The 16,645-nt window shown below is 36.8% G+C and overlaps 1 protein-coding gene across 1 annotated transcript in view; it reads right to left on the bottom strand.

Moving 5' to 3' along the window:
- Positions 1-5,139: 5,139 nt before the first annotated feature.
- RPRD1A (regulation of nuclear pre-mRNA domain containing 1A) overlaps positions 5,140-16,645 on the bottom strand; it is a 72,523-nt gene continuing 61,017 nt past the window's right edge. Inside the window, exon 7 of the mRNA XM_082354092.1 lies at positions 5,140-8,651. Coding sequence (XP_082210218.1) covers positions 8,502-8,651 — 150 coding nt within the window. The 3' untranslated portion in view covers positions 5,140-8,501. The remainder of the gene's footprint in view (positions 8,652-16,645) is intronic.

The raw sequence follows: 16,645 nt of genomic DNA, 5'->3' as shown, positions 1-16,645 counted from the left end.
AACAAGTCTATATATCCTTAATACTATACTTTAACAACAAATGAGATTTCTACTATAGTACCAAGAAATTATAAAGTGCCTACAGAATGCTATCATATCCATGTAATGCACTGAGTAATATAACAAAAATGGAAACCAAATCAATGTTCAAAAACAAATATGAAGGGGGCTTCCCTGGTGGCGCAGTGGTTGAGAGTCTGCCTGCCAATGCAGGGAACACGGTTTCGAGCCCTGGTCTGGGAGGATCCCACATGCCACGGAGCAGCTGGGCCCGTGAGCCACAGTTACTGAGCCTGCGCGTCTGGAGCCTGTGCTCCGCAACAAGAGAGGCCGCGATAATGAGAGGCCCGCACACTGCGATGAAGAGTGGCCGCTGCTTGCCACAACTAGAGAAAGCCCTCGCACAGAAACGAAGACCCAACACAGCCATAAATAAATAAAAATAATAATTAAAAAAAATTAAAAAAAACCAAATACGAAATAGAGGAATATTTTAACCAAATGATGCTTAACACTGCCTCTAACTTTTTATAATGAAAATAACTGTTTAGAATTTCTAAAATGACAGCAAACAAGCACTTGGGAAATCTCTTCATTATATCTAACCTCATCAAAGTATTCAAAGGTAATTATTAAGCTGCAAAATATATATCTAGTGAACATTTCATATATGACTATGATTAAGTAACATCTAAAAATAAAATTGCATACCTATTGCCCTGGGTTATTTGAATTACCAATTGTTACATTGTATAACTACAAGGATTTTTAAACTAATTTAAATAATATGGAGCTTTTTAAAAACGCCCTTAAAAACACTTCCACTATATTAAAATAATTAGGTTTTCTGTTTAAATATTATTTCTAAGTCATACATTTTGAAAAACATACTAGCCTTAAAAAAAAAAAGCTCTAAGCCATGTTGCAAAACCTGCTGGTTAAGAAAAAATTATATTTTAACCAATCAATAAGCTCCATCATTAGTAGTTCGCTTTTTATTGGTTCCTGGTGGGAAAATTGCACCCAACTAGAAAAAGAGCTTTGTTCTGTTGATGTAAAACTTTACCACAATTGTAATTGCTCTGTCCATCAATGCACATAAAAGCAAGGAAGAAAAGACACAGGAACTAGAAAGAAGTTAGTCTTTCTTCCTCATGCTAGCCATGGTAGGGAGAGACTAGTAACTCTAACAGGGAGAATGCTAAGCACTAATGACTAGGATAGGGTATCTAGAGCTATCAACTAGATAAAGGTACAAGGAACTGGACATGGACATGAAGTGTGCCTGAGGTCCTGCAGAGCTCAAATACCAGCTCAAAAAGAAGAATGAAAACTGAATTTCCCTCTGTTAAGCACACTTCAGCTGCAGTCTAACAGTTCAAATCACAAAACCACAACCAAAACCACAACCACCTTATGGCAGTTATCACCAAATTATGCAAAGACCCTTAAGAATCAAATAGCATTGTGAGCTCTCTGCTAGTAACTCGATCCCATAAAAGTATTACAAGATTTTATAACATAAATATCAAGAGCTGGAAAAAGGAGACACTAAATACTAACGTAATATAAAGCCATGTATTAATATATGATTTAAACGTCTTAGAATTTCTTGTTTAACTTGTATTTCCATAAACACATTTTATTTTAAAAAAATATTCCTTTGTATATTTGAAATATGACTTTAAGACAATCAACCACACTAAACAATACCAATACAACTGAATTTTTCTAGATACATCTGAATAAGCTAATGGCTCTGCATAACAATTTCACTTAAATTAATTCAAAATTTCAATTTTTTACCTTTTCCATGATGCATAGAACTCAAATGTGAAATGTGTAATTCTAAAATTCACTTTAGTCATTCCATTTTAGTCAGTGATCCATTTATAAAAAGGGCAGTAAAATACAGTTTTCATTTTTGATGGCATCCAACAAGTTGGAAATAAAATCACAGGGACTTCAGCAATTAAAATGGCTAAACCTGTGGCGGTGTAATTATACCAAGGGCTAATCAGTCTTCTAGATAAGGCAGATGATGGTCAGAGCCCAGACTGCATTACTGTTTCTCCTTCACTCTACTACCCTCAGAAGAATGACAAGAGATGCACTAGACAGAGAAATGAAATAAGAAAATATGGAGAAATTTGCCAGGGTGGACAGAGTGGGGTTCCTAAGAGTAGAAATAAGGCAGATAAAAAGCATTCCTTGGCTTGTCAGAAAAAGCACACTTTTTTACAATTGCTTTTGTTGGACCAAGTCCTTTTATTCCCTCTAAAGTTTTCCCATACTTGAGAATAAAGTGTTGAGGTAAGGTGTTGGATGTCTAGAACAGTGGTACAGAAAACAATCCTGGAACTTGAGTGTGCATTAGAATTACCTAGAGGGCTTGTTTAAAAGATACATTGCTGGTCCCCAACCTTAGATTTTCTAATTCAGTAGGTCTGGAGCCTGAGACTTCAGCACTTCAAAGAAGTTCCCAGCTAAGGCTAATAATGCTGGCCTATGGAACCACTGGCTTGGAAGAAATATGTTAGTTTAAAAATAAAAGCAAGCTTTGGTCAGTTCTAAAAATTGTTACTGTATACATTCCCACTAGACTGTAAATTTTTTGAAAGCAGCCATGCAGTTGAATAATCTCTGTATATCTCACAAGATTTAACACCATGCCTTAAACATAGTAGGTATTCATTAAAATGTTGTCTAGACTATCCCTATCAATAGTTCATTCTAACTCTACTTCGTTGATACGAATACAAATAATTGCTTTGAAAAAAGCAATTGGAAATCAAAGCAGGGACTTGCACAAATATTTGTACACCCATGTTTATAGTCGTATTATTCACAATAGTCAAAAGGTGGAAGCAATCCAGGGTCCATCAACAGATGAATGGATAAACAAAATGTGGATAAACAAAATATCCATTGGCTAAACAAAATATTCCATTCTATATCTATACAATGGAATACTACTGAGCCTTAAAAAGAAGGGAAATTCAAGGGCTTCCCTGGTGGCACAGTGGTTAAGAATCCGCCTGCCAATGCAGGGGACACGGGTTCAAGCCCTGGTCCGGGAAGATCCCACATGCCACGGAGTAACTAAGCCCATGTGCCACAACTACTGAGTCTGCACTCTACAGCCTACATGCCACAACTACTGAGCCTGCGTGCCACAACTACTGAAGCCTGTGCGCCTAGAGCCCGTGCTCCACAACAAGAGAAGCCACCTCAATGAGAGGCCCTCACACTGCCACGAAGAGTAGCCCCGCTCAGTGCAACTAAAGAAAGCCCAAACAGCAACAAAGACCCAGTGCAGCCAAAAATAAATAAATTAATTAATTTTAAAAAAATGTTTGTGGTGAGAAACTTTATTAAAAACAAAAAAAGGAAATCCTGACACATGATACAACATGAATGAACCTAGAGAAGAGTATGCTAAGTTTAATAAGCCAAGCACAAAAGAACAAATATTTTATAATTCCACTTATATGAGGTACCTGGAGAAGTCAAATTCATAGAGACAGAAAGTAAAATGGTTGCAAGGGGCTGGAGGGATAGGGAGTTATAGTTTAATGGGTAGTTTTAAATGGGGAAGATGAAAATGTTCTAAAGATGGATGGTGGTGATGGTTGCACAATGTTAATCATCAATGTATTTAATGCCAGAGTACACTTTAAAATGGTGAATTTTATGTTACATACATTTTACCTCAATAAAAACAACACACAAGACAACTGCGTAAAATATCTTTTCATAAGCTCCCCTCCTTCACCACACTTCTAGCTAAGATGTTACTTTTTAATTTGAATATTTGCATGTTATAATTTCACTATAACTTCACATGTTATGCAAAATGTGGATATGGTGATGATGGAGCTGCTACACAACATATCAATATAACAGGCAGCATTATGTAGTGGTTCAGAAGCACAGGCTCAGAGTCAAACTTGGAGCTGTGTCTGAATCCCAGCTTCACCGTTTGACTTGCTCAGGGTCACACAGAATTTACACTGTGTCTTAGCTTCCCCATATGTAAAACTGGAATAATCAGAGCATCTATCGCAAAGAATATGTGAAGTGCTTAGAGCAGCCCTGGTGTACAGTAAGTACCATAAATATGTGACCTACCATCGTTGTATGTTATAGACCATAATTTGCTTTGCAGGGCATTGTTTCTCAAAGTGCAGTCAAGAATTACCTGCATCAGAATCATCTTGGTAGCTTGTTTAAAATGCAGATTTCCAAATCTATCCCAAATCTTCTGAAACAGAATCTCTGGATACAGGTCCCACTGTATAAAACCTACTGCTGCAAGGGGGGAAAACTGGAATGGGAATGGGAAGCACCCGGATTCAGATAAAGTGACCAAAGGCCATCCAGGAATGGAGAACCAGGGGCACTAGCCTAAGGACTAGACCTCCCAGACTGTCTAGATAAGAATCACAGAGAATTCTGATTCAGGAGGTGTGTGCCCTTTTTGCAAATGTCCCAAATGAGTCTTATGAAAGGAGTTTGGCAAACACTGCCCTAGAGATTCCCTCAGATTTCTAGTATTTTCCAATTCTGTTTTAAATTCAAGATGTGGTGAGAGGACCTGTACTCCAGGGATTTCAAGGTACCAAGTGAATCTGTTCACTCAAAAGCACTACTTCTGTGCAGTAGGTCACAAAACAAGATATGGTCTCGTTCTCTGCCCAAAGGAACCTGCTATATACGGAACTGTAAAACCCATACTTTATTATCTTATTACTTGGAATTGCCTGAAATTACCTGGAATTTTAAATCATGAAGCAAGTCACGGACTTGAAAGTTATTCTAGAGCAGTGGTTGTCAAAATGTGGTCCCTAAACTCAGTGGCATTAGCATCAAATTGTTAGACATGTAAACTATCAGGCCTTATCCCAGAACCTCTGGGGGTGGGGCCCAGCAACCTATAGTTTAATAAGCCCTCCAGGTGATTCGGATGTTCGCTCAAGTTTGGTTCCCATTGACCAAGCAAGTAGAATCTCCTTTGGCAGTTTCTCCACGGTAACATTGCTGGACACTTCCAGTACTTTGTTTCCCTCCCAGTCCATCAATGTCTCCCCCCGCACCCCATATCCAATTAAACAAATTCACAAAAATAATCTACACATCTCAAAAAGAACGTAAAACTTTATTAAGAACATCTTATATTGTCATCAGATACCACCAAAGAAAAAGGGGTAAAGAAATAGGGAAATTTCATCTTCCCGTGTGCTACTGCCACCTCAGAACAGACTCATGTGTGGATGGCTGGAATTACAGATGGCAACAAATGCTCTGTATAAATAAATTCAGTAAGTAACACAATGCTCCCTTTCTATACAGAGAAGAATTGGATTTACACTTTAAAAAGCTTTGATACAGTGCAACAACTATTAAACAAGACTACATCTTAGGAGCTACTTCTTAATAGAATACAAAGCAGTATAGAGCTTTATGTTATTTCATATAATATAAATTTTTTGAATGGAAAATTCAGAAAGGACATTCTAACTTTCCTAATTAATTTGTACTTCTGAGTGTTTTCTTTCTAAAGATTTCTCAGAACCAGTTCAATAATGATAATAGATGAGTTGCTCATCTACAGTGACAATTGACAACCTAGGTTTGTTATTTTAATTTTGCAGATCAGGATGACAACGTCATCCCAGCTGTTGCTGATCCTGAAGGAGTTCTTACAGAAAAACCCTGATTCAGAGTGCATGTGAGAAGAGGTACCAAAATAGCTGCACCTGGACTGGTTTTCCTAGAAAGGGAGGTTGGCTGTTAAGCACAGCTGATTTTCTCAGACTCCCGGGTTCCCCCATGTGGTTCTTTTACTTACTGTAATGATGGAAGGAGCAGAGGGAACGCCAGGGAATCTGTTCAAACTGCCACTCCAGACAGCTCTCTGCACTGTTTGTGGAGAAAAGAGTGATGGTATCCATTCAAACCAAAATACCCCTACTGCAAGTATGGCGACATGCTTTTCTCTTGAGGGGCCAGGCCAAGCTGCACTCAAAAATGCATGATTTGCCTCACGTACACAGTGAAGAAAATGCTCATGATTTAGAATCTGGTATTATAGTACCCCCAGCTAGCCCCATTTCTTGAGAAAATGTAGTCTCCCTTTTAGAAAGGAAAGCTATTTACTGCTAAGGCTTACCATGTTAATTATCATAAGGCTGAAAACATAACTTCTAAACCAGACCATATCATTTGTGTTTACAGTCAGTAAATCAACCAACAACTGAAGGCTTGTGGAGGATTGGTCAAAGGGTGAAACTGGGAGTAGGATTCAGGTTGCGTACTATCACTTATCACAAATCACATCAAGCTCTTTAAAAAATAATGCATTTTTATCATAAATATTTAGGGCAGATACTGGCATTAAAATCAGTATCTAAGTCAGAAGTCTGTCTTAAATGGTGAAAATATTTCAACAAACTTCTAATTGGTTTCAAATCTTCCCAGGAGTACATAGTTTATAAATTAGTTTTAAATGGAAAAAAAATGTATTTTGAATAGATAAATCAACACTTCAGCAGATCATAAATAAGGTCAAAATGCTGAAAATAAATTAATACACAAGTTTTTGTTTTCACTTTAACAAAGATTAACTTGCGTGGCATACTTTTACAACAGGTATAACCAGGTTTTAATAATTGTGCATTGGTTACACCCTCCACCACCATGCTGAATCTTTTTCTTACATATCCTACACCTAGGGACAGAAGTACACAAGACAGACATACACCCCAATGTGTAAGTCTGGCTGCTATACACCATTTTCTTAGCGACGTTACAAATGTTGGTCAGGATCTACTACCAGTAATTTGTCAACCACATTACAAGTTAAGTACATTCATGGTTAAGTGGATTAGATTCCTGGGTGAGCTTTCTGTGGTAGTGTTCACAGGGAATCTAATTACTACCGTTCCTGTGAAAAAATGTGCCCCGAGTTCCAAAAGTTGACTAAAAAACCTTGGAATATAAGCCATATGTGGGAACTACTTCTCTGTGTTTCTGTTTCGGAGAGGTCAAACTGTTAAAAGCACTGTTCCCAAAACTACTGGCTACTAAAAATAAATATTTGTCTTCTCCTTCACATATAGATTCATTTTAGCTATAATCTCTAATACTGAGAAAGAGTGAAGCCATTCAGACTAGTGAGACATAACTGGCTTGTGGGATTTAAAAGATGTTTTATTGACTATCTAAGTTGAATCTTCTTACAATGAAAAGAAAAATGTCTAATATGTAAAGTAATGAATGAAAAAAATGTTCATCCTAAGTCATCACTGAGTACAAACTCCACAGCTTAACAATGTGATTTAAAGAGAAAGCAGGAGAGCATGCAACTGCTCTAACACACAGGGTTAGAAATAAAAGGTAAAAAAAAGTACATTTGTTTTGGTAATTCTAAATATACAAATATAATATTTACCAGATCTACCCTGTAGTGTAGCACTGCTTAATTTCCAAATATACAGTCATTCAAAAACCTTAAGGAAACATTAAAAATGTTCCAGGCTACTTTACTGAACATTAATGAATATTGTGTTCTTGAAATATTAAAGCTAAAAATACTATTGTTTTTAAAGTTAAATGACTAAGAGAATAATAAAGTATCATTATTTTACACTTCTTTTAATCCCACAGATGGCTTTATGTTGAAGGGATCAATTATGTTAAAAGGAGCCTGATTTGACAACTAGAAATCAGTTCTAGAATCAGAGTTGTTCTCTTGGTACAATGTCAAAATTTATAACATTTCCAAAGCATTTTCATATTAATCTATCCAAATAATAATAAAGTTTATTCAAGGGGGTCCCTATTTAACACTCCTTTTATTCTACACTGTGGCAGTGGAATGGAACCCCTATAGTGCTATTGTGGAAAAGTTCTCTAGGTTCTGATCTGACTCTCAAAATGACATCCATGTTTACTGTTAAATTACTGACCTCTAGGAAATAGGAATCAAAGGCATTGAGAGGCACAGAACTGATATTTTGGTTGGGAAGAAGGGTGAAAATTAAGTTGGAACACTTAGTCCCTTCTACAATCAAGTCCTAACTATACCATAATAAATTCTCAACGAACTCCTGATTAGTTCTTACTCTTTAGGAATTACATACTATACAGTGATTAGATACTGAAGAAAATAAAGAAAATCATTTGAAAATACATGAAGAAATAGAAACATGGAATTTCTCACAAGGCCCTGAATCAAAAAAATTTACAAAAGATCTTTTGAAAATAATCACTATTTGTGAGCTTATTAATACACAGAGATTCACTTTGTTTAAACTAAGTCATGTTAACTTACCAATAAAATAGTAAACAAACCAACATTTTAAACAATTTTATAAATTACTTATTTCTTTTTGTTAATGTCACTCTCTCAACAATATACAAAAATAACACTACAGGACTATCCACCTAACCTGTCTCCATCTCTTGCAAAGTCCTGGGCCCTGGAAAGAGACTGGTCATCAATCTTCACTGTAGATGTCCCCCGCAAAGGGCAGGTGCATGTGGCTGCCAGTGACATTGGGCAATCGAGATAAGTCCGGCAGGCTCTGGATCCGGGACCTGAGTTCTTTTCGCACCAGGGAAACTCTGGCTAACTTGCGCTTGTATTCCTGTAACATCAAACCACTCTCATTAGCATTTCTGGGAGTTCAGAGAAGAGCTATCTAGCTAATGCTCTGCATTAAATCTGGTAAAACATTCAGTTTATGCTGAATAACGAGATTATAATGTGAGCTTTAGATCAAAAGAGGGACTTGGGAAATACTCAAGTAGGTAAACTCATTATTATTATTATTATTATGAAAAACCACAATCGTAAGCTGTTGTTTCACACCTGTAAAAAGAAGACTAAAATATTAATATACTTAACCGCAGCATATAAGATTTTCAGGTATACAGGAGCTTGGATAAGAAAAAGTATATATTTATTTTCACAAACTTAAACTGAAATTTAGCACCGTTTTCAATTGTGAATGTTGGCAGCAGACCACAGGAGCATTATCAGTATCTGTGAGTTTAACAGAAACCAGTTGCTTCAATATTACTTTACAGTTTTTCACATCTATCTTAAAATATTGTTTACATTTATGACTACTTTGAAATTATTAGACCAACTGCTACATGTAATTTAATATATCAGTAAAGAAGCATATATTACTGTACAAATTTTATTATTTCAATAATTCTACTTCAATATAACTTGTTTCCATTGTAATGCTATGCATTTTATTTTCTACATTTAAAATATTTAACTTGAGAAGGGGTCCAAGGCTTTGCCAGATCACCAAAGGATTACAATGGCACTAAAAAAAAGGTTAGGAAACCCTGCAAACAGCAGCCTAAGGAGTCAGAGACTGGAAACTAATTAAGATCATGTTTGGCTTAGGAGGGAAACAGCCCCCTGTTCTTTGTAGTGGAAATATCTTTTAACTGAAGTTTCCAGACTTCAACAAGGAGAGAGGAACCTTCTTTATTCCATCACCTAGTAGAGGTGGGATGTGAAGAGGGACCCTAGAAACTGGGTATTATTCCTTCTATAAAGCCTACAACCCTCTCCTTCCCTCTGACCAAGGGTGATCTCAAACAAGACAGACCAGGTGAGTGATAAGCTTTCATCTGGGGTAGAAGGTCTATCCACAAAGAGCCCTTCTTCTTTAGCTGTTTCTCAACTCTGACTGAATCACCTAGGAAATTTTTGAAGAAACTCAGAATTTTCAAGAGAACTCCAGCCTCACTATCTATCAATTAAATGAGAATCTCTGGCAGTGGATCCAGAGCTCTCAAATTTTGTAAAAGCTCCCCCAAAGGATGCTAATACACAGCCAACTTGTGGCTACTTCTCTACAGTTTTTCTGTCTAAAATGAAATCAGTTAGCGAACTTTCTTTGTGTTACTGAGCCTCCTCTTTTAAAGAATAACTACACCTGGGGAAAGGAGTTTGTCAGAATTACTATATCCCAAGTGCTCTAAGGGAATGGGGGAAAGGAGAAGATTTCTGAAGCATGGGGAACTGGGCACAATGGCAGACAAAGCAGGCAAGGTTGAAAGCTGGACATGTTCTAGGATAGCTTTGGGCACATAAGAGAGGGGTCAATCCTTGCCATGTCTGCCTGTTCCTGAATTTCTAATCCATTATGAAGATCAAGGTTGAGTAAAAGAGAGTTTAATTGGGATCTATAACCTCAAGGTAAGATTTTCCTGTTCCCTTTCCCCCTTTGCCAGTGACACACTGGAACACCAGGTAGGTTTCAGCATAACAGCTCAGAGTGGCAAACAAAAGAGAGGCACCAGAGTATTTCATTCTAGATGCATACTTTTCAGTCGGATCTCCATACACATCTCATTTAGCACACGTGTCTTCCTCAGAACATGCTGATAGGGGGGCAAACACATATCTCCATCTGTCCCACTGTTCTTACTAAATCATTCTTTAATACGTAACACCTAAAGTACTCTGGGGTCAGCATGACATATCCAGATGCTGTTCAAACATGCTCAAAAGTAATTACTCTCTGCTCCTCTCGAGGCTAGATGTTTTGAGAAATGTCTTAGTGGTGCCTTTAGTGGTCATTACTGCTCACCCTAATTTCTAGTTTCTAGCATCCAGATAGGCTGTACTTCAATTATTAAGGTTTATATTAATCCTTTGATTCAAAGGATCTGTGGCAATTATTGATAAAAGCCTTCTACCAATTGGCAACACTGCATACAAAAAAATTGGTAAACATCAAAAGCTGCCATTTATCGAATGCCCATAATATGCCAGGCATTAAAATATGAACTCATTTAATCCTCTCAATAATCCTGTGAGAAGAGCGGTTATCCTTCCTAAGCGAGTAAAATCGTGCTTTACTAAATTAGGAACAAAAGTAGTAATCAAAAGCTTTCTAATACAGCCACAGGCAGACTTTCATCTGAAAGACAAAAGATTTAAGTAGCTCTGGTTAACTATTTGATGTTAGCCTGAAGAAAAAACCAGATGAAACCTGACTAACTACCCAATTCTATGATCCAGGCCACAGTCCCAAAACTTTTCAATTGCCTCACTGGTGGTCTAGAAAGAGGCTCCAAGATTCCACAAGTTGGCTTCCTATGGCAACGATGCTTACAATAAGATGTGTATATTGTTTTGATTCTGATGTACAATAATGATAGTAATTCTCTTAGGTCAGAATCATCACAGCACCATGAATGCACTCTCCTCTTTCACAGCACCTTTAGAAAAATGTTGCTGTCTATTTACAATCCTCCTCTCTGCCCTACAAGACTGCAAGTGTTGTGATGGCAGTCCCCAGCATATGGCTAGTATATATTTATTAAGCACTGGAGATAACAGTGTTAAACAAAACAGATGAGGTCTCTTGCCTTTACAAAGCTAACATTTCAGGGGGAAGGAGGCATAAAAAAACATAGATATCAATATTATTTCAGGTATAAATACAATGAAGAAAATAAAGTTGGGCAATAGGAGAATAAAATACAGCAATGTGGGGGGGAACTCAAGGCTACTTTACAAGTAAACAAAAAAAGAGAGGATTAAGGGTTCAAAAATTTTAAGTTTAAGAGCCTGAGGGTGCCCTTCTTCTGCTCAGCCCTACTCCGTGAAACACAGGCTCTACCTTAGACGCGGAAGCTGAGAATACTGGGGCACGGATAACCCTTGCCCCCGATTCAGGAGGTGGTGGTCTTCACAAGAAGAGGCAAGCCAAGAGGAACACAGGTTCCTGCACCCCTTCCCTTCACCAACAGCTCAGCTCCTATAGCAGGGGCATCACTTAAAGAAAAGCTTGCCATTGTCCCCACTCCTAGTTCCACAGACCTGACTCAAAAGATTTTGCATGAGAAAGCAGCCTCCTGGTGTCATAACAAATATCTAACACTGACCTCAAAACAAAATCAGTGTCTGGAAGAGATACCTGCACTCCCATGTTCATCGCAGCATTATTCACAATAGCCAAGATATGGAAACAACCCAACTCTTTGTCAACAGGTGAATGGATAAAGACGTGGTACATATATACAATGGACTATTCAGCCATGAGAATGAAGGAAATTCTGTCATTTGCAACAACCTGGACAAACCTAGAAGACATTACGTTAACTGAAATTAGCCAGAGAAAGACAAATACTATATAATCTCACTTATATGTGGACCCTTAAAAAAAAGATGAACTCACAGAAACAGAACAGAATGTTGGTGACCAGGGACTGGGGTGGAGGGGGTGGTGGGAGATGGGGAGATACTGGTCAAAAGGTACAAGCCTTCAGTTATAAAATGAATATGCTCTGGGGATCTAATGTACAGATGGTGATTATAGTTAATAATACTGTGTTGTACACTTGATAATCTGCTAAGAGAGTAGACCTTGTGTTCTCATCACCAAAAAAAAAGTAACCATGTGAAGTGATGAATATATTAATTAACCTGATTGTGGTAATCATTTCACAAAGAACACATGTGTCAAATCATCCCGTCGTAGACTTTAAATATATACAATTTCATGTGCCAATTTTACTTCAATAAAGCTGGAGTGGGAGAAAAGAAATATCTCTTTTTATTCTCAGTAAACAAAAAAAATTACCCTAAGCATGAAAGAGAAAACACAAACGTGGATCCAGTGGCATGCACGTATCAGGGAAAGTCAAAGGTGTGGTAGTCTAATCAGATAAACGCATCAATAGGTAAGGCCACTAAGTCCCTTTCAGTTTTCTCATTCTTTTCTAACTAAACCTGAATTTTGCAAAAACAGCTTTCAAAAGACTTTTGTGTTTTAACCCAAATAACCTTTTTTTTTCCTAAAAGAATTTACCTCTGTTCCAGCCCCAAAGAAGGGGAAGGACCTGAAATTTAAATTAAAAAAAAAAACTGCTGAAAAGCCAAAGCATTAAAAAATTAAGCCCCTTCCCTCAGCAATAAATACTGAACTGCTTTTACTGCAAAGGTATAGTGTTCTGACTATTCTGTGTATTTAAAAGTCTTTTTTATAATTTTTATTTTTTAATTGAAGTATAGTTGATTCACAATGTTTCAGATGTACAGCAAAAGTGGTTCAGTTATATATAATATATAGATAAAGAATATATCTATATATATTCTTTTACAGATTCTTTTCCATTATAGGTTATTACAAGATATTGAATATAGTTCCCTGTGCCATACAGTAGGTCCTTGTTATCTATTTTATATATAGTAGTCTGTATCTGCTAATCTAGAATTCCAAATTTATCCCTCCCACCCTGTCCCCTTTGGTCTCTTTCTTGTTTTGTTCTCTTCTCCTGTGATCTGATGACTATTTTTAGTATTATGTTTGGATTCCTTCTTCTTTTTTGTGTTTATATCTATTATAGATTTTCTGGTTTGCGGTTACCTTGAGGTTTTGGAATAGCAGTCTATACATATACGTGATTGCTCTAAGTTGCTGATCTCTTAATTTCAAATGCATTTAAAATACCCTGCATTTGTACTCTCCTCCCCTCACAATTACTGTTTTTGATATAATATTTTACATCTTGTTTTGTGCATCCCTTACCTCTTTATTGTGGACAGATAATTTTACTACTTTTGTATAATTTTACTACTTTTGTCTAACTTTCCTACTAGCTTTGTGTATGGATGATTTCCTACCTTTACTGTATGTTTGCCTTTATCTGTGAGCTTTTTCATTCTGTAATTTTGTTTCTAGTTGTGGCCTTTTCTTTTTCACCCAGAGAGTTCCATTAACAGCTGTAAAGCTGGTTTGGTGGTGCTGAAATCTTTTACCTGTTACTTGTCGGTAAAGCTTTTGATTTCTCCATCAAATCTGAATGAGTCTTGCTGGGTATTCTTGGTTGTACGTTCTTCCCTTTTGTCACTTTAAATGCATCATGCCACTCCTTTCTGGCCTGCAGAATTTCTGCTGAAAGATCAGCTGCCACTTTGGGAACCAATGCTTCACCTCACTTCCTGTTGACTGTTTACATGAGTCATTTTACTTCTCCCTCACTATTGCCCCCTCATTCAACAAGGTCTGTATTTTTGTTCTTAATTTACTTGCCGGTATCACCACCACCAACACCCTAAAACTGCAAACCCTCGTCTGACTATATTTCAGCATTAATGAATCAGGAGGTGTTATCTATCTTGCATGTAGTTAGAGTGGGTTAGAGCTAGGTTGAAATCTGAACCACCACTAGAAATGCTTTTCTTTACAGCTAATGCTGAGTATATATTGTGTCCAAATCTCCATTTTACAAGACCTATTTTAAGACCAAACTTTGCCATAGAAACTTTTCCTACTTTAGTTTCACACTAACTTTCTATGATCTGCTACTATTCAAGTTATTTCTCAACTTAAATACTACTATACTGTTTTCTAGTTTTCATAATTAGGGGGAAACACACCTTGTGTGTATCTATATTCCTTACAGTGTTCAGCAGAGCACTGGGTGTGAACAGGTCCCCAGTCAATTCTCCTGGGCATTAGGTCAAAAGATCTGGATACAAGTACCACCTCCTCAATTTACTACCTGTAATCTTAGGCAAGGGTGCCCTAAAATTATCTAAGCCTCAGCTGCTTCCTTTGTAAAATATGGGTATCTATTTTATTGGGCTGTGAGGCTTAAATAAGTTAATGTGGAAGTTTTCAAATTATGAAGTGCCATATGACTGCAGTTATCATTCTGGGATGGTATCAGAACCATCTCGCACCAAGAACAGCTAAGAGGATAAATTTCCTAAAATTTGGAGATCTTATTCATTTTAGGGCTGATCCAGATAGTTGTTCTAATATTTCAGTTGCTTAAAATAAACAGCTTAACTATTTCTGAATTTAAATAAATATATATATATATATAAGGGCTGCCTTTATCTTGCACATGCTACTAATAATTCTGCTCTCTTCTTTCATACATGACTCTGACTTAAAAAAAAAAAAACTTGGAGAAATTCAACTGTACCCACATGTACATCTTTAGTGGCCATTAAGGGCTGTGGTCAACAATTTCAAGCATCATGCCTACCATATCACAGCCCCTTCCTTCCTACCCACTTCCTGAGAGACAACTGCTGCAGCAGAAAGAGGAATATATCAAGTTAGGAAGCCCAATCCCGATTCTAGTGAGCAAGCTGTGTAGCTTTTGTAGGAATCAAGTTTGAGTGTAATCCAGATTCCAGAATGCTCTGAAAACAAGGCTTTGATAACTCATTCTCTCTCAATTTTCATTTGTGAAATCAATGTTTAGGGTGCCTTTCAAGTATAACAATATGGGCTGGACAACCCCCAGTTTTAAAAGACATATGAGGATATTTTTTTCAGCCAAGAAAACATGGACATCCTAGCATTACAGTTAAAGACTTTCTCCACAATAGCATTTCTTAAAGATGGAGAGAGTGATGTAGTATTTCCATATGATACCTTATTTCCATAGTATTCCACAAGCTGTGTCTATGCAAACACCTAAGCAATTTAACTTCTCCCTTTGTATCTCACTGTATGTATCCTTAGTCTGAAATCTGGTTGATTCAGTTTTGGCTACTTAAAATTTACCTGTTACATCATTTTTTATCAGTTGTCATAGTAACTACATATTTGAGAACAAAATAAGTTGGTCCTTGGGTCACAAAAGCACAAATTAACTTTGAAGGTGGAGCTAGTTATCTTCATTCAAAATAGTATCAAGACATAATCTTCAGAACATATTATAGAACCCCTTAGGTTGATGGTAATCTTCATAATCCTGGTTCCTTCTATTTGTTCTTCTGCAGACCCCTAAATGGGTTTGTTCTTTGATATGTATTTCATTATGTCTTCTGCCTCTCTTTAGATGTTAACAAGTCTTTCTTAAGTGACTTTCTTCAATATAACTATTTAGAAGCTCTCATTCTCATTTTTCAGGATCCATCATAATTTACTTCATTTTGCTTACCCTGGGGTTGGGGCTCTTTGCTAGACAGGAAAAGTTAATTGAAGTATCAATCAATATTTTAAAAATACCACTTATTTTCTTAAAGAAGACCAAGAAATTCCATGATGTCGGGGAGATTAGTTAAGTCTGTTGCCATCTCCAGATAACAGAGTGTAAAGCAGGTAAAGATCTCAGTGGTTTGCCCTAAGTTGTCTTCTAGAAAACAAATACCCAAACTTAGCTTGGGATCTAGTCCTGCAATTGTTAAAAACTATTGTATATATAATTAAAATATTTTAAAAGTAAAATATCGAATCCTTTCTCATTTCTTTTCACATTATCCCACACATCTCTGATGGAACCATTTTTCCTTGACCATCTGCAGAAAAGTTACCTTTTAGTGGGAAACACTTTAGTGCAAATGAATGTCATCTAACAGACTGTCTTATATCTTGCAGTTCCTTTGAGGGCTTACTATCATTCTCTTAAATAACTATTCTACAATAAAAGCAGATTTTACTTCTAAAATATTCTTGAAATAGGTAATTCCCACCTGTTAATAAGTTATAATTCTATTACCATGAAGGCTCATTAGCCTTCTGGATTAACAAGTAGAAAAAAAATTTAATATTTTCTCAGGGACTTAGTTTTCTGCAAGGAACCCAATGCCTACCTGGCTATCGACTGGGTTTTTAAAAAATCAAAAATGCTAAATTGTAAT

The sequence above is a fragment of the Balaenoptera borealis genome (genome assembly GCF_965194805.1).
Source record: "Balaenoptera borealis genome assembly, chromosome: 14".
Taxonomy (NCBI): domain Eukaryota; kingdom Metazoa; phylum Chordata; class Mammalia; order Artiodactyla; family Balaenopteridae; genus Balaenoptera; species Balaenoptera borealis.
Note: the sequence above shows the minus strand (reverse complement) of the source record. Positions and strands in the feature narration are given on the sequence as shown.